Source organism: Miniopterus schreibersii (genome assembly GCF_964146895.1).
Source record: "Miniopterus schreibersii genome assembly, chromosome: 6".
Lineage (NCBI taxonomy): Eukaryota > Metazoa > Chordata > Mammalia > Chiroptera > Miniopteridae > Miniopterus > Miniopterus schreibersii.
This window is the reverse complement of record NC_138107.1, coordinates 68,878,045-68,897,264: the sequence shown is the minus strand read 5'-3', so window position 1 is coordinate 68,897,264 and position 19,220 is coordinate 68,878,045. Positions and strand designations below refer to the sequence as shown.

The window sequence follows — 19,220 nt, the reverse complement described above, 5'->3', positions numbered from 1 at the left end:
CAAGCAGTATTTTACAATTGGAAATTGCCTTTAGTTTCCCTTGTTCTTTGTTCTATTTAGTGTATCTTTTAGGCTGCTTGCACTCCCATCTGTCTTGTGTTGGGTCAGCTCAGATTCTAACACATACTAAGAAAAGAGCAGCCTTAGATAATCTCATTTAAAAAGGAAAAATTGTCCGGTAATATTCACATATTCTACTTTGTAACTGACTTGCTGAAGACATTTAGAGGGAAACATTACGGGTGAATTGCTTCTGAGCCTGACTAAATTATTTGATTAGCTGGAAATTATTTCTCCACCCTCTCCATCTTCTTGGTAGAGCTGACTTTTTAGCACCTGGCTTATAAAATACTTCCTGAACTTCAGTACTTATCGGTGGGGCATTACAGTGTTTGAAGGGCTCTTGGAACTATCCATAAAATTATACTTTGCAGTCCACAAGAAGCAGCTTTCTTTTTTCCTCTCCAGGTATTTGTCATGCTGTTGTTGCTGTTTCCAATTGTTGTACTATTACAATTTACCAGCATTACTTTGAAATAATGTTTAAATATCCTCTCTCTTTTCATTGTGTAATGTAAACACAGATATCTTTTCACTTTTAATGTTTTCTTCCAATGTATACTTATGGTTTTCCGTTTGCTGCCTGGTGAAAGGTTGGTTTTATGCCTTGATAGCCCTGCTGAGATGTGAGATGATTTCTCTACTTATTGCAATAAATAATCACAAAGAACTAAGAAGAATTTTATAATAATGTCCACATCTCTTCCATAATATCTCCATTTATTTAGCTTATTTGCCAGAGGAAATAAGTAAAACCAATATTATATCTGGTACTATTCCAAAATTAAGTTTTAAAACATTAATGTTTATTGTGTGTGATATCGACAAATATTTAGTCAGTACCCATGTGATGGCAAGCTTTATGAATCAATAACAACCTACTTCATGGACTGGAGGGGATATAAGTAAATTGTCATTGTTCAACTTGTATGCATTCAGACAGCTCCCAGAGTGAAATTCCTGGCCAACAGTTATACATCTATTCTGGATTCCAGATCTTGAAGTATATTGTTACATGTAGTATGTGAGAGAGTTGCACAATGGTGGAAATTTATCTGTTTGTATTAAGGTGTGTCTAAGGCATATTGGTAAACTGTAATAATGAGATTCCAAGCTAATAGAAAGCATGAGAGGGGACTTTTGAATAACAAGTTCAAGAATATCAGAGAAGGTGGGAAGACTGTTGGTTAGTGAATCTTTTCCTTCATTTCACCTCTGAAAATGTGTTGAGATCCCTTAGAAAGAACAGAGGAGCACAGATTTGCAACTGAAAAGGCAAAAAATTTGATTTGTCAGAAGCAATAAAAGTAAATAGACGAAAGGTTGACAAAAATTTAGGATGCTGATAACTACCTTTGAAGCCTGATGACTTTGTGAAACAAGAACCAGGCATACGCAATTGTGATGAGGAAGCTGGACTCCAGCTCAGGAAACAAGGGCCTTAATAATGGACCAGTGAGCGGGCTTCAGGCAAACTCAGGAGGACTGAGAAACAGCAGGGAGAGAGAGGGATCCCAGGATGGGTTATAGAGGTAACCTCGAATTATTGGTCTGAACCTATGGAAATGATCGAGCGAGGGTTGAGGTGGGGGTGAGGTGGTAGCAGTGGCAGTGAGAGAGGAAGTGAAATTTTACTGAGGAAGGAATTGTGCACCACAGCAGGGCCTGAAGCGTGTTAGAGACGATGCTAAAGGAGAGGTCATGACCCAGAGGCCCATGCGGGACAGCTGTCTGGCCACTAGTTCAGTGAGGAACTGGAAAATCCCACCCGTACCTGGTCTTAGTGTCCTGTATAATCTGTCTCCTGATAAACATGTGAATAGCTTGGTTGAATAGACATCTCAGATAAGGCGCTCAGTATATAGTAGGCATCCCACAAATAGTTTAAAATTTGTTTTAGAGATTGAGTTGACAGGATGGAACCAGGGAATGTATCTTAACAAACTTTATACCAGTGCTTGTTTCTGACTTAACATTAGATACAGTCTGATGTGAAATCAGCCCTTTCTTTTGTATGTTTCTACTCCATCATAAGTAAGTCTGCTACGGAAACACTCAAGAGTTACAGAGGCATAGAACAATTCCCTATTAATGACCTTTTAGGGCTTCCTGATGATTGATTTCTTTACTGCCTACTTTTCATGTCCCTGTCTTATTCCTTTATAATTTTGTACAAGTAAACTAAAAAAAAAAAAAAAAAAAAAAAAGGAGGTGGTTGTTTTCAGAGGTAGCAATAATTAGTTGAACAGTTCACAAGCATTGCTATGGCAAGTCATTTGCTGAACCCAGGGATGAAAAACACTTGCTCCAAGGAACACACAGTTTAGGGGTAGAGAGACAAGTGTGAGTATCTCAGCACAGGGTGTGGTGAAGGCTGTGGAGAGACTGAAGAAGGGAGGAAATGCCTTTATTTATTCCAAACCCCATGGAGAAAGGTACCGAGTTTTGAAATTAAGTAATGACATCTGGAAAACAGACCCAGCTGGGACCCAAGCTCAGAATGCAAAATAGCTGCTGGTGTCTAATCTCTAGGTGTCTAATCTCTAGGTAGCTCTCTAATTTACCTGAGCAAGAAATGAGAGTTTTGGAGATGAACTTGCAGGTATAGGGTGTCAGGTAGATACAAGTTATGGTGATAGATAGATATATCTTTTTAATGATAGCAGTATGGTTCATTAAGCTCAGTGCAGGCTCTGAGGCTTGCCCATGGTGCTCTTGGTATATAAAACCCAGACGTTCTGCCAGTTCTTTTTGAGCAATGGCACCAGGAAATTGCCAGCTAAGTGGATGTTGTACACAAGCTCATCTGTCATCTTCACGTGTCCAACAACTGCTGCCAGACTCAGCACCTTCTTCATCTGGAACTTGATTGTGGATTTCACTCCATGGACTTTGGCCACCATTGTGGATCAGCAAGGATGGGAACTTGACAGGCTTACTCAGGCCTGGGCCCAGGATTTGTGGGATCTGCCTGATCAGACACTCTGAAGCCAAAAAGACTTCATACTTCTTGGCCAGCCTCTCACCCAGTTTCCTCTTCTTGTTGAGTTACTAAAGTGCCTTGATGTCCACGTGGGGGATATCCACAGCCTTGTGCTCCTCACAGTCCTCCTGTTCCCCAAGAACAAATACAGAGAACTTGGTGTGGGGAATGAACTTAAGCCTGATGGTGCCGGAGAAGCATTTGTCCTTTTGAGGTTTACAGATCAAGCTGATCTGCAGTTCCACCGTCCTCCAAAACTTCCAGAGCTTGCACTGTTTCCTACGCAGGACCACCTCATAGAAGGTGTCCCGGGAAACTTTGCTGCTAAGGTTCTTCGCGCCGCAAAAACCAGAAAAGAGTGGTGACAGATAGTTGACATGCATTTGCAAACTCAATCTGTGGTGCTCTGAACCAGTGTTTCAAGATCTTGCTATTTTAGGTCAAACTCCCACTTACAAATCCTTTCATCCTGGTCTTGGAAGATTTTAACATTAAGATTCCCTGGTTCCCATTTGGCTATTTATTGTCTCCCCAACTGAAAAGGAAGAACTGCCTCATGAGAGAGATTTGGGGAACAAAGAAGATCTCACTTCTACTCAGAACTAGAGCTCTAAAGTAGGTGACCTATGTCTGGCCAGTGATAGCCCATAATTTCCCCTTGTGTACCCTGTGTCTATACCTAAATGGGAAGGGAACGTTTCCAACGTGCTTGGCTCTCTCCTGACTCTCCTGCGTGCCTTTCTGTCTGTGCCTTCCCTTCTTTCTTGCTACTAGACTTGGGTGGTGCTCACTGCTTGTACGCCCATTCTTTCGGTGATTTCTCCTCTACTGCCCAGTGGTCAAAGCTGTCTCTCCACCGGGTCACTAATGGGCTGCTTCTGTCAGTTTCGCTGAGGCACCGTCGTGTTTCTAGAGGATAATCAGTTCATTTGCTCATTGCTTTGCTGTGTGTCAAAACTGGGTGGACACTTTGAAAGGCCACCGAGTGCTATGCAGATGTGAAGTGATTTTTTTTTAAAGAAAAAGAAAACGGAAAGAAATAATGAATAAATGTTACTGCTCCCTCCAAATGAAAGGGGTAATGTAGTCAAAAAGTCAAAGTCAGTTTACTTGAAGCATGAAAATTAACAATATATATTTTAACTATAGGATTGGGTTGGATAGAGGAGATGAAGAATCGTTTCTCTGGCTCCTGAAAGCTGCCTGGGTGTGAGGAGAGGCCAGTGTGGCACTGCTCTCTAATCAGCTTCTTGCTGCCTTCAGGCATTGTCAGTGCTCTTTCTTCCCGGTTGTCAGAGCCACTTCTAATAATTAGTGCTTTCAGCTAAACAATGGGAGGCATTCACTTGCAAGGGGGAAAAAGTGACTTGGGTCATTCATAGGCTGCAGCTCTTCATAATCATTCAAATTCAGTGTATTCTGATGGACGGGGCCATTACCGAGTATTAATAGCTCTACCATCTCCTGATGGCAGTGATTACTTCTTTAATATCCCTGCCAAAATGAAAGAGAAAAATTCATGCTTTTTTTTTTTTTTTCCTTTCTTTCAACATAGAGGTAATGTAGATGGAGAAGCAGGGTGAATTTTTAAGACATTTAAAAAATTTTAAACATCTTCAAAACAGGTTTTAAAAAACTGGTACATTTGAAGTTATGCTCCAGTGTGAACAAATCGTATTTTATAAAATGCATCGGGAAAGGTTTCTATGCATTTTAAAGAGGTGTGGTGTGATTGTTAAATGCATTTTTCTCTAGATAAGTGCAGTGGTCCTTTAAAAACATTAATTATAGACTGTCAGCAGGGTGACTTTGGTTTTTGCTATGTGAAGTACAGACCAGACAGATCAGAGCATCTGATGCAAGAAAGTAAATTCTACCCTATGTAGTCTGTTTGGTATAATAAGATGACCACTGAAGAAGAAATGCAGACACTCATCTTGGACCTACCATCACTTCATTGGATGTCTTTGGGGAAAGTTTAATCCTGGCGCCTCATTAGCTCACCTAGAAAATGATGGGTTGGTTTAAATCTCTAGGGTTCAGTATCATTCTAAAGAGTACACGTCAATCAATATGACTTTATCTAAAATATACTTGGTTCTTATGGTTGATGATAAGTCATGATCTGAGTACGAACATTTTTTTCACATTAAAAACAGAACAAAACAAAACAAAAATAAACCTTATTTTTCAATCTTCATTTCCCAGCCCAGTAAATTCTTTTCCTGCATTGGAAATAAATGTAGGGCAAGGAGCATGGAAGGGACTGTATCTCTTTAAGAAAGGCTCCTGTAAGAAAACAAACAAGACCAAGTCAGCATCAAAGGACTTCAGGAAAGCAGACTTTGGGCCACAGAAATGCCTCTGGAAGAGACAGAACCAGGAGAGAGACTGGATATGAAGTGTAGCAACAGGCCTCTTGATAGGGTGGGTACATACAAAAAGCAGAGACTGGACCAGATAGTTCAAAGAAATGTCCTAGTTCCAAATAAATCTGCCTTGAGATGGTTATAAGAAGAGGTATGGATGACAAAGGAGCATTAAGGAGAATACACATTTTCAGATGCACTGGCCAAAAGGGGGAAGCTCAGAGAGAACGTCTTCCTCTTATACTGAATGGATAAAAGCAAATGATAAAAGATGTTGGCAAGGCAGGGGTTTTCAATGACGTTTTTATTCCTTCTCATTGTAGTATAAATTAAATATGGATATACAATTGGAATAAGTCCCAGTTTTGATGAAAGGCTGTAAAACTAAACTAAAATAAACAAAGAAGTAGGTCAGGAGTCACTAGGAAAGCATGTCTGTTTCTTTCAGTAAGGCTTTCTGGAGCGTTGCCCACAGAATTAAAAAGTGCTTTTTGAGATCCATTAGGTGTTGTTTTTGAGAAATCCTAGAGCAGTGGTTTTCAAAGTGTGGTCCAGGAACACCTAGGGGTCTTAAGACCCTTTCAGGGGTCTAGGAGATCAAAACTATTTTCATAGCAACACCAAGGCATTATTGGCCCTTTTCACTCTCATTCTCTCATGAGAATACAGTGGATTTGGCAGAGGCTACATGACATGCAATATGGCAAAAGATTGAATGCAGAAGCAGATGTGAGAATCCAGATGTCTTCTATTAAACCAGACATTAAAGACAGTTCCAAAAATGTGGAACAATGCTACTCATCTCACTATATATATATATATATATATATGGAAAATACAGATTTTTTTTCAAAACAGGTTATTTTTGTTAAGATGTGGTTAGTATTAAATAAACTAGTATGTAATTTTTACATTTTAATATCTAATAGCATATATATCAATAGATAACCTATATAAACAAAAGCTCTTTGAGGGTACTTTCAATTTTTTAAGCATGTGGAGGAGTCCTGAGACCACCTGGCCAGTGTTGTTCAGCAATTGAGCATCGATCCACGATCCAGGAGATGGACGTTCTATTCCTGGTCAGGGCACATGCCTGGGTTGTGGGCTCGATCCCCAGCAGGGGCCATGCAGGCAGCCAATCAATGACACTCTCTCATCACTGATGTTTCTGTCTCTCTCTCTTTCCTTTCCTCTTTCTGAAATAAATAAAAACACATTACAAAAGAAAAAAGAAAAAAAGAATAACTGTCCTAGAGAATAAGTAAATCTGAATCTTCGAAGAAGACACAGGTGGCCTTATTAAACTGTGGGAGGGACAGTTATATGTAGTTAGCAGTTATACAGATATTAGCAATGATGCTAACTTGAGTGTCCTCTCCATGGTTATCTATGAGGCACTTCCCGAGGAATTCTCACTTGATAACTCAACAAAGCAGTCAAGGCTATTGGTACCCTTCCCATTTACAAATAGGAGTTAGGATGAGAGAAGTTAAGTGATTTTCCAGAATCACAGAGGTAGTTAAGTAGAGCTGGAACCATTTGGTACTTACGACTCTCAGTCCCATGCCTCCATGTCATTTCGCTGACTGCATTGCTACTGGGATGACTCATCAGCCGGCTTGTGTTCTTCCAGTAGGCACAGTGTACTGCATGGCAACCTCCACCACCTTGTGAAGAACATGGTGTCAGACCAGCTTACTGTTCTCTGTGACAAAATAAATGGCAGGCATTCCTAATACCTTGAATAATATCAGTTCATTTGAAATTCACTGATCAGGTGAAAATATCACAGAAAAAATAGGAGAAAATATATTTGGGGAAAACAAAGCCCCCATTTTTAAAATTTTTTTTTAATTTTTATAAACACAGTATGGGATTGTTCTAGCAAGATGAAAAAGAAAGAACATTTCCTGAATTAGGGTCTGTAAAGTTAGTGTTTTCTGGTGACTTTAGTGCCCACGGAAAATGGGCACTGTGATGTATTAGAAGGCTAGTTGCACCAGATCATGGCTCGCACAGTTAGCTAGGGAGCAACTTCTTTTAGAGGATGGTGTCTAGTTTTGTCGTGGAAGTTGTCAAAGAGGAGGAATGACAGTGTTGGAAGAGTGGCCATGGGATTAGCACATAGGATTCTGGAGGGGGGGTGAGGGAGAAAGAATGTAGAACAATCTTTTGCCAGTAAGTCAATTGGTAGTTGCCTGTGTGTCTTCGATTTCAGCACCATGTGTTGGCTTGGATCTTTTGGAAATATAAAATATTTCTGCTCTGCACTTTATTATGTGTAGCAGATGTTGCTTTATGTTCTTGAACCCAATTTGCAGAATGAACATGGTATCATATAACATACTTCTAAACACAGAAGAGAGGAAACTAGTTAACTGGCCTCTTACCAGGACAGTTTTAAGAAGGCCCAGACTTTTAGCCATTGCCTGTCTGGAGTTCAAAAGCAGAGAATATTCTGAGAAGAAAAGACGTGACATGACATGTTTATTGATGTAAATCATAATTAAAGAATGTTCAGTTACATTTTTAGAGAAAATATAAAATACAGGGCTTGCTGACTAAGGAGGGTCATCTTATCACTGAATGGTTGCCTCCTCCCCACTCCCCGTTCTCTAATATTTAAAAAAAATTTTTCTTATAACATTTACCGATGATCAAGGAAAAAAATCCACCTTTCCATGACTCAGTATTTTCAGGTTTTCATAGCAAACCTATTCAGCTTTTGAATCTTATTAAAGTCCAAATATTGAGCGGATTCATCGGCACTAAGTAATTAGATTTTTGCTTTGTGTATTTTCTGAAAGCAGGGCTTGATATAGAAGGTGTATTTACGTAACATTGCCGTCGCTCAATGCCCTTGCATTTTTCTGCGCATGCTATCTTAATGGAAATTTACTGGAAAGTTCTTGCCAGAATAAACACATTCTTTCAGGAGTGAAAGACTTAATGTAGTTTAAGTTCAACTGCTTCTCTTTCCTGTGAGCAGATAAACCAAATTATTTGGCATTAGTCATTACACCTCACACATTCCATGGTACTTATCGTAGCCTCGCGTGGGCAAAGGGTTGTAGAAGATAGGAATGAAGTGGACAGTCTTACATTGCAAGGAGGGATAAAACAAAAGCAAGGGTAGAGCCTCTGTTGGACATGCGACGAACCCAAAATGAATCTGGCAGACATTCTGTAAATTACTTTTAGCTACTCTGGTAGAGTAGAATTAAGGATTATGAAGGACCCATAAAGAAGTTAAGCTGCTGATCACAGAAATTTAAAAACAATTATTTGTTTTAAAGCAGGGGTGGGGAACCTTTTTTCTGCCAAGGGCCACTTGGATATTGATAACATCAGTCGCGGGCCATACAAAATTATCAACTTAAAAATTAGCTATTGGAAAAGGCTCCTAGATTTATTGAATTTTGACTCCTGCCTGTGTTTGCCTTGGCAGGGCCAGACCCTATGATTTCAAAGGCCTTGTGAGGCCCGTGGGCCAGATGGTTCCCACACCTGTTTTAAAGAGAGAGAGAGCTTTCTTATTCACATTTAAATTTTGGAAGCAGGAGTGTAAACTCTCTAAGAGAACAGTGACTTTATCAGGGGCCACCTGGGTGAGAGAAGGGGACCAGGCTGGGATACAGGGATGTAAACAGGACGGTTGGGGCAGGGAGGGAGGAAGTGGCCCTTGAATTGAGGGAGAGGGAGGCAAACAATGGACAATGGAGACGGGAGGAAAGAGATTCACACAAACATGCCTAGACTTCCTCCTGTTGGCCCCAGTCCTGCTCTCATCCATCACCACCCCGCTACGCTTCTCAGCAGAGACTGGGGCAGTTTTTCACTCATGCATGCAGCCAGTGCATAATCAAGGCAGAGAGAGCGAGCCATCTTTACAGAAATAAAACTAGATTATTAGCATATTACAGTTAAGTAGTCAGTTACATTGCATTTATTTGCAGCAGTAGGCAATTAAGTTCTTTGCCTTTTTCTAAGAAACCATTGAAATTTAACTGGTGTGTAGCTTTGACTAGAGTTTAATCACCCTCTCTCCCTTATGTAGCATTAAATCTGACTATTTTAAATAATTATAGGGAAGGCCAGTTTAAATGTAAAAATGTTCACACACTATTAAGGAATTTTGTTTTATTGCATTTATTTTTATTCTGTGTGTGCAGTAACTAAAACCAATCTAGCAATGTACTACTTCCTAAGATCATCTTGGGAGATAAAAGAGCAATATGAAATTAGAATAACAAAGCATTAGTTCACCAGTTATTGTCCCGACTCAAATTGTATCTTTTAAACATTATTGAATATAAAGGAGAGGCACCATAACTGATAATTTTCCTCTTTTAAGTCATTAGGCTTTGTCCCTCTGTCTCAAAGTAAACAATACGAAACAAGAATTTTAAATTTCTGTTATATATGGGTTTTTATGATAAAGTCCTTTAATTCAATTTTAGTAGAAGGTGAGATGTGACTTATAAAGAAAAAATATAGTAACTTGAAGTCATAAAAGTACCTTCCTTTATTCAACTTATCCTTTCTTTATGGATGATATTTGAAATAAATGTTAAGTGGTAATCCTAGGTATTCAGAATCACCAGTAAATTAATTTTTCCAAGAAGTGAAGTTTTACCACTTTAAAAATACATATGAGCAATGGGGTACATTTATAACTAAAGATTAGAAGTTGCTTTCTGTAGTAAAATGTAACAGTGAACTTAATGTGCAATTCTTCTCTTCATGTTTTGGTTCCAAAAATAAAATGGAAACTCAAAAAGTACCTAATTTATTGATTACAGATATTTGCTATATAAGGGTTGACTGAGTTTGGTTTACAGATATAAATGATAAATGTGAAATATTGTGTACAAATTCAATCCTCATTTTTAATTAACTAGTAGCCTCTAGATTTAACTGCTATTTTCTAAGAACAAAGTTTCAGGTTTAAAGAAGTCAAAATAATATAAGTGAAATGGAAATGGAAAAATGATTTCTCACATTGCTATGTGTTCTACAAGCACATTATAATTAGTAGCATCTCAAGGTAAATAGTTTCAAAATATATATCTCTGGTTTTATTAAGGAGAATTTAAGGAGTTTCCAAATTTTTCAGCTCAGTGCTCTGATATTTTAGAAATTTTACTGCCTCCTCACGTACTAAAATGAACCATGTTTTCTTTTGAATTTATAGTCGCAGATGTGGCCAGTATACTATGAACCAAGAACTCACCAAAGTTAAGGAGAAGCCTCCATTTGATCGATCGAGTTCCCAGGATTCCGTGGATGAACTAACCATGGAGGACTATTGGAATGAACTAGACAATATCAAGAAATCTAATGAGAACAGACAAGATCAAGAGGTGGTGGTCATTAAAGAGCCCGATGGTAATAACAAGCTAAATACAACTTTTTTGGTTTGGATGTGTATTTATGGGAGATGAGTACAACAGTAAAAAATTAAAGATAGGGCAACCCAAAAAACACAATGCAGGTTGCCTTTCAACTTGAGAATTACTGTTTGTGGCAGATTTATGGATGCAGCTGCCAATTACAAGTGGCGTGAGTAAATTCCTTTAGGCTTATATGGCTACAATCTTGTTGGCTAAGCTCACTGTGCCATAGAATTTTAACACTAGACTTCATCTTTGAAATCATCTAACCTGCCTTTGAATTTCTTCTGCGGTGTCCTAGCCAAATGGTCATATGGCTTCTAGTGGGGGTAGATGCTGGTGGAAAGCTCACTACTTTGCCACGATGCCGTTTTTCCACTGGTCAGTCAGCTTCAGTTGTTTTGATGTTCTATATTTCATTGATTACAATCTTCTATACTCCCTTTATTTCACATGCTGTAGTTTTGGTTTTTTGGAGGAGCAGAACGAGTCTATTCTATTTTTACCTGATAGCCATTCAAATGTTTAAAGATAGTTATTTTGTTGCTCACCAAGTCCTTTCTAGGAGGAAAAAAGATTCACACGAACTGTTCCTTGAGGGTGGCTTTCAAACCTGTCCTAGTCCTGGACATCTTATCTTTCAAAGTATAGCACCCCAAATTGGATGTAATGCCATAGGTGTGACCAGCTAGCCTAAGAGTATGGATTTGGACAATGGAAGATGGCGTTAGTATTTTTTTAGCCTCTCTATTTGCTTCTATCTTGTATTTAGTTCATAATCCCTTTCAAGTCTCTTTCCAGCCATATTTTCCGCAGTCTCCACTACTACACTTGATATTCTGGAAGAAATATGTAAAACTTTACTTTTTTCCCCTTAAATTTAATACTATTTTTTGATATGTTTTTATTGCGGTTTTTTGTTTGTTTGTTTGTTTTGTTTTTGTTTTTTTTTTGTTAGAGAGAGGAAGGGAGAGGGAGAGAAAGAGAAACATTGATGTGAGAGAGAAATATCGGTTGGTTGCCTCCTGCATGCACGCACCCCACCAGGGACCGAACCTGCAGCCCAGCATAGCATATGCCCTGACCAGGAATTGAACTGGCGACCTTTTGGTGCACGAGATGATTTTCTGCCAACTGAGCCACACCAGCCAGGGCCATACTGTTTCTCTTAATCTTTTAAATTCAAGCAATCATCAGGTTTTGATGCCCAATTTTGGCATCTATTACATACTTTTCTTTCTATGCCTTGGGCCATCCATAAGTTTGTCAGTATGGCTTTGGTATATAGGTTGATATAAATGCCAAAAGAGTAAGAGCCACAGCCAGTGCCGCATGACCCACTAATAGTGCTCCCTTTTCAATGGAAGACTTCCTAACTACATGACTTAGTATTGATTTGCTTAAGCAGCAAAATCTGCCTAAAAAGGTCTTTCTCCTTTGTTACAGTGTTGCTTGAAAAATTTACCAATAATACTTTAAAAAGAAAAATTGGAGATTTTTCTTAATTTAACATTTCTTAGATTTTTAAAAGAAAATTATAATCAATTCATTCTTTTGTTTGGGTTTTCTTTCATTGTACTTTCATTTTTTTTTTTTTCACTTTACCAGTAAAGTCAGGCTTATTGGTGATAAAAGTATGTCGATCTTTCTGTCTCAATGTTTCAATATCGACACAGCACACCAGGGATCGTCTGAATAAGAAAACATTTTTACAGGACACAGCATTCAGGCCTGATACATAGCCGTATGTCATTAGCTATTTCATAACTTTCTAAGATGAAAACACATTCGTAGATTGTTGTTCATGATGTGGTTATCAAGAAAACTAGGAATGTGTCTACATGTCCCTGCCTTTTCTTTGACTTTAGATTGAGTTTTACCTCTACTTTTTAGTGGAACAAATGATTCAATATTGTAATATTGTTTATCATGGCAATATGAGCTTTTTTCCTGGCAGTTTGGTTTTATACACCTCACTGAGTTCTACTTTAACAGTATTAATAATAATGGCTGACTTTATGTCAGTAGAAAACAGTTTTTGTTGCCAGGCATGCACAATGTCTGGCACTACATTATGTTTCTTGAAGCCAAGGTTATTAATACTTGATTTCCACCCTCAGGGAGTTTATGTAGTGCAGAAGGATAGACAGGCAGAACCAGTCAGTGCTACCTCACGTGACACAAACTATGATGGAGCCCTGCAAAGCTCATCCCATATGACTTTCTCATGTTTGGTCACAGGGCAGCTAGGACAGCTGTGCTGTGCCTACAGATGAGAAAACGAAGTCAGCGTGAGGCTAAGTGACTGGTCCAAAGTGATGTGGCTGTTGAGCTGCAAGCATGGGGTATGGATGCAAGTCTTTGTGTCCCAAGTAGTTGGTCTTTCACGTTCCTATATAAACTTGGTGCTTGGTGTGAATCTATTCTGTTTTTCTGTAATTTTTATTAGATCTTACAATATTTGCTTTATTGTTTACATCCTGCTTTTAGTGTTTTAAATTGATCTAGGTGTGTAATTTGTTGTCTATAAGGTTTTTGAAATTTTATTAAAATAGTGTGCTTTTTTTTTTTCTTTCTTAATTTTTAAGACATGAGTCTAATGTGGTGATTAGGGGAATTAAAATAAATGAACTCGACATTGATTAGTTCCTGATGTCCAGATGCTCTTTACTTCTTTGTCACACTCCCTGTCAGCGACAGTGAACAGAGAAAACAAACCTTCCCATCAATTAGTGTTGAATTCGGGGGTGGTGCTGAATTTAAGCCAAGAAACAGGACTTTAATGGATATCCCCGATATTGACTTCCTTCTATAGCTTCATGGAGATAAGTTATATTTTCATTGCTGGCTCATCTCTGAAAAGGGAACAGTAATATCTGCCCATAGTTAATCTGCAGAGAAGTTATAGAGGTTAATTACATGTGAAGTCATTTAAATTTTTTAATTGAGTATGTATGAAATGGATCTAAAACTTGATATCTTTGTAGCTGGAGTTTATGGCAGTTGTCCAAGTTTCAGATAATGATTCTTAGCACTATGATTCGGTTGCAATAGAAGAGTTTCAGGAAGAGTTTTTTTAAAAGCTAAAAAAGTGTGCAAGTTCTCCCATTTTGTGATCTTAAGTCCCATTTTTCTCTACTGTCTCAGAGGGTGAATTGGAAGAAGAGTGGCTTAAGGAGGCCGGTTTGTCTAATCTCTTTGGAGAGTCTGCTGAAGATCCCCAAGAAAGCATGGTGTTTTTATCAACATTAACCCGGACGCAGGCAGCAGCTGTTCAGAAACGGGTAGAGACTGTCTCCCAGACCTTAAGGAAAAAAAACAAACAGCACCACATTCCTGACGTCAGAGACATATTTTCTCAACAGACACAGTCAAAAGAAAAAGTAGGTTTTCTTCTTCTTTTTTTTTTTTGATGTTCAAGCAAAGGAATGATTGCTTAGAATCAACTAGACCGATCCAGTCGAATTCAAATCATAAAAAACATTATGAGCACATTATATGCCAGGCACTGAAGCTCTGTGCAGGCAGCGATCAAGAGGGACTTGGTCTCTGTCCTCCTAGAAGTGAATGCTGAGGGGGCAGAAAATTAAGCAAGTTACTGTTCAGTGTGATAACCCTTGTCTGAGGTGTCCTTGGAGCTTAGGAGTGGCCCCGCACCCCCACCCACCCCAGACAACGTGACTACCAGTTGTTCCTTATAGAAAAGTAGGAGGTAGGGAATTCTTCTTCATCTGTTAACTCTTGTAGGAACGTTTGCTTTTCCCTAGACTCATTTGAAGATGATTGGAAGTGAGACGTGAGGGAGCTGATTGTAGCCGAATGACAAACAGGGACCCTGAAAGTATGAAATAACTTCCCTTTTGTGAATAGCACTTAGCATGGTGCCCAGCACATAGAAGATTTGATTAAATATTTTGTCAAGATGATTAATTTATTAGTGGAAGCCATATGGGACTCATGAATGAAAAGATGTCAGGAAGATATGGTCAAGTACGGGACCTACAGTGCCTAGAACAGTGCTACTCAAAACAGCCAGTGGGTGGGCTGTGTTATTCATCCGTGAGGACATAATGAGCTTGCACAAAATGTAAATAACATCCGTTCCTTCATGAGGAAAGTCTTACTACTAAAAAGAAAAAAAAAAAAAAGCACTGAATTAGATGATGTTCTTAGGATTAAAGTCGATCTTTATTCTGGCCTGTTCTCGGATGACCCTGAATAGCTCTGGCCTAGAAAGTACAGTAAGGTGGTTGGAATAAGAGCAAACAAAAGGAACCTTGAGCGGTGATCACAATAATAATAATAATAATAATAATAATAATAATTGCTGCCATCACCGAACACTCTCTGTGCTAACTGCCTTCCTTGCCTTCTCTCCTTCAATCCTTACAGCTGTCTTTCGAGTGAGGTATTACCATTTTCTTTCTACGGCCGAGGCTCATAGACTTTAAGTGACTTGCTCAATGTCCCATAGATAGTAAACCCTAATTTGTTTGACTTTTTTAACCACTACGCATCCTGCTATATTTGGGTTTCCATATGTGATCTGATATTAAGTAATCCATACATGAGACTATTTACACTATAAATAAAAAATAACAAAAATTCCATGATTCTGTAAAGAAACAAAGGATGGGAGGGCTTTTATTTGAGGTATCTTTCTGTCATGTAGAGGATTTTTGCTCTTTGCAGACATTTTGTTATTCTAAGAAATCCTTTATAGCTGCAGATTTCTTCTCCACTTGCATGGTCAGTTGTGGATCGAAACCAGTCTATTTTACAGTTTTGAGGTCCATGGGTTGTTCCAGGCAGGTTCTTGGGGCTGTGAGGCAATTAAGCACTTGCTTACCACCCAGTGGTTATTTGGAACGTCTACTGGAATTGAAGGACTGGGCTAGGTGTCCAGGTTTTAGAAAAAATGGTAAGGAAATATAGCATTACCAACCAAAGGAGGTAAGAGGAGGTGAAACGGGGGAGAGGACAGAGCCGGGCCTGAGCAATATGTGTACTGTGGGATTCATGCCAGTTTCCAAGAGGATGTTGCTACTCGGGGCTGCAGAAGTAGGATTTTTCAGCAAATCCCTGGTAATGTGTAAACTACATGGTTTGAGTTCAAGGTAATTGGTAGATTGTATCATCTGATGGAGTCCTGAAAAGAGAACTCTCACAAGTAATTTAAATGAATGTCGACTCGGTTACACGGCAGGCCCTCAACTGAAACACTGCGGCCCATTAGAGCCATGCCCTCCATCCCTCAAGCGAACACGGGCCAGCCGTCTTCACCTGCAGTTCCTCTGTTCTCAAATAAGTTCATATTCAGCTCTTCCACTTTAAATGCTTCCCCACGAAGCCCTTGCTGACACCGGGAAATATAATACAGAAATGAGTACCATCTGCACTGTCATCTTCAATTGCTAAGGCAAACAATTCCCACCACATGCTCTCAGATACGTGTTCGTGTGTAGATCGGAATCACTCACTGGCTCGCTGTGCTGTGGAGGGCTGGCCTCCGTGGGCTTGTGCACGGAAGACGGACGGGGGTATGGCTCAGTCCCCAGGGGGACTGAAGTAGTGCTGTGACCCCCATTCAGTAGTCACCATAGGCTCTCCCTGGTGCCACCGGCCTCTAAGTAGTGCAGGAACAATCCCTAGGTACCTGACCCAGGGCTTTTCTAGACTCTTCTTAGGCTGTGGGAAGGGAAGGGTCCTTCTTGGCTCACAGCTTGAGGTGAAAGGTATGGTGAGGGCGACTCCAAAGGCCACCATCTTCTTTTGTGTAGAGATGAAAATCCAATCGAATGATTATTTTAAAAATAATTCATTCAATTAGGCGTCTCTGTGTGATTGATCTAGACTCCCCTTCCTGATTACTGAGTTCCTTCTGAAGCCCGGCTTGGAAAGGAGGAAGCACTGCCTGGCCACACTTACTGGTGAGGAGAGTCAGCATGTTTTACCATGTCCATAAACCCTTGGAGAGCTACATTCCTCACATGGCACTGCTCCAACCCCTTGAAAAAGGAGTTCCTTTGCATATCTGTGCCTTTAATGCCCGTTTGGTAATTTAGTTTTAATTTATCTCACCTTTACCACTAGCTTTTTTTAAATTTGAAGATTTCTATTTTATTACCTACCTGTCACCTCATAATTTTGTTTCATGATAGCCTTATTGAGATATAGTTCACATACCATCCAATTCATCCAGGTAAAGTCTGCAATTCCGTGCTTCTTAGTATATTCACATATTTGTAGCCATCACCACAATCAATTTTCGCACATTTCCATCATTGCCAAAAGAAAGCCTCTACCCATTAGCAGTCATTCCTTCTATTTCCCTCATTACTCCTAGGCAACCAGTAATCTGTTTTCTGTCTCTATGGTTTGCCCTTTCTGGACATTTCATAGAAATGGACTGGTTCCTTTCACTTAGCACAATGTTTTCAAGGTTCATCCACGCTGTAGCGTGCATCAGTACTTCATTTCCTTTTATTGCCAAATAATATCCCATCATGTGGATAGACCATTTTGTTTGTCTACTCATCTACTGATGGATATCACTAGCTTTTTGATATGTTTGTCTTTTCCCCTCAACTAAATATCGGCCTCTGTGATAGCAGGGACACCCTCGACATCCTTCATGCTCTCCATGGTGCTCAGTATCGTGTCTTACAAGTTGTGTGGGTAATCAAATATTTGTTGATTATAACCATAGTACTCTTTTTCCTGTGATTGCTATAATTCTGAGTACATTTCTTATATCCTAAAGGTTAGCAATGGAATTATTTACAATACCATTTTTCTGGTTGTGAGTTGGAGATGACTAAATGGCCCATTTTCTATCTTTAGGCTCCAGATGGCACTGAATCACAGTCAGTCAGAACAAATGAAAACAAATACCAAGGAAAAGATGGTATGTTGGACGTGTTTTCTTGTATTTTCCCTTTTATTAGTATAACAAACAGATACAGCCTTTTAAAACATTCACTTTCAATTCTAGTAAGAAAATTTTATGAAAGTAGTAATGTAAAGTGCCCAGGTAGATAACCACAGAAGGCTGAGCACATAGTGAGCCTTTGATGATGATGATGATGATGATGATTGGTTAATGTTTGCATATTTCTCTGTTCTAACATCTTTATACATAGTCACTTTTCACGAATGTTTACCATGTGCCTGGCACTATGCAGAGATGTTTACCTAATTTAATATGCTCAAGAACTCTATATAGTAGGTGTTGTTCTTAACCCATTTTACAGATGAGAGAACTGGTGACGTCGCTTTCTCAAGGCCAGACAGCTAGTAAGTGGAGCCAGTGAATTTGAAGCCTTGCTCTCATATCATAAGTTCTTCATGGATTACTTTTCAGAAAGTTTAGAAAAACTTTTAAAAACATTTAAGATATTTTGGACAATTGATTATAATTTTCCTTTATATACTTTTCCTCTTCTCTATCTGTTATTTGAGAAATGGATTAAAAATTCAAGGTATGGATAGAAATAAATATTAAGACTTTGTTAGTACTTATCAAGAAAGAATTTATAGCTCTTTCATTTATTAACAGAAAGGAAAAATGTTCTAAATTAAAGAAATAGACTTAAGCTTAAAATTTTGATTTTTAATGTGTTGTTATTTAAAAACTGTAACAAAGGTGGCCCGTGGCTGTGGGATTCTGGCTGGAGGCTTGTCCTTTTGTTTATGTTCCTAAGACCTGGCACCTGAAGTGTCCATGCCATTAGTAGTAGTGTATTCAGATTGGAAATAGTGGGGCAAGAGTATCAGGTAGACTGGGGAGGACTGGGAAGGGTTCCCAAATGTCCTGTAAAAATCAGGGGTTAGTCCAAGGTTATATGGGGCATTTTGGAGCCTTGGAGCATCTAGTATGTGTATTTTTTCCATACTTTTCTGAGAACTCTCCTGCACCCCTGCCTGCCTTTAAAACACACAAACACTCACAGATGCACACCTCTGTATATATGTAGATGTGTGTATGCACACATACATGTCTGTATATTTATATCTATCTGTAAAAGCACTTGATTTTACTATCTTGTGGAGGTTTCTCTAGTTGCATGTTTTCTATCAGAATGGAATTACTAGGTGTTTCCCCAAGTCTACATACCATCAAACATTGAAATGGCAAGCAAACTGGAATACCCAGGGCTGGCCTGCTAGAGAGCTGGGTCATCAAGAGAGACAGATGAACCTTTTGTGCCAGTGTCAATATGCTTTAGTCTTTGGGCAACAGTGACTGGCAGTCGCTAACTGAATACTGAGGAAGATATTGTCTTTCCTTGGTATTTTCCTTCCTTGCCAGAGATGGTGATGTAGGCTATATAAATAGAAGCCCTGGAAGACAAGTTCACTATAGGAGCACTTTCCAGCCCAGCTTGCAGCAGGCGAGTGAAGTGTGGCAAA

General features: G+C 39.2%; 1 protein-coding gene and 1 pseudogene across 3 annotated transcripts in view; one reads left to right on the top strand and one right to left on the bottom strand.

The window, feature by feature from the left end:
* The window catches only part of ARHGAP18 (Rho GTPase activating protein 18), a 160,610-nt gene that overhangs the window by 93,685 nt on the left and 47,705 nt on the right, over window positions 1-19,220 (top strand). For both annotated transcript variants that reach the window (XM_081141396.1, XM_081141395.1), the window contains exons 2-4: window positions 10,610-10,803; window positions 13,956-14,191; window positions 17,652-17,715. In XM_081141396.1, coding sequence (XP_080997522.1) covers window positions 10,610-10,803; window positions 13,956-14,191; window positions 17,652-17,715 — 494 coding nt within the window. The remainder of the gene's footprint in view (window positions 1-10,609; window positions 10,804-13,955; window positions 14,192-17,651; window positions 17,716-19,220) is intronic.
* Window positions 2,742-3,426, bottom strand: LOC308558656 (large ribosomal subunit protein uL1 pseudogene; annotated as a pseudogene). Its single transcript has one exon. The product of its transcript is annotated as a large ribosomal subunit protein uL1 pseudogene (transcript).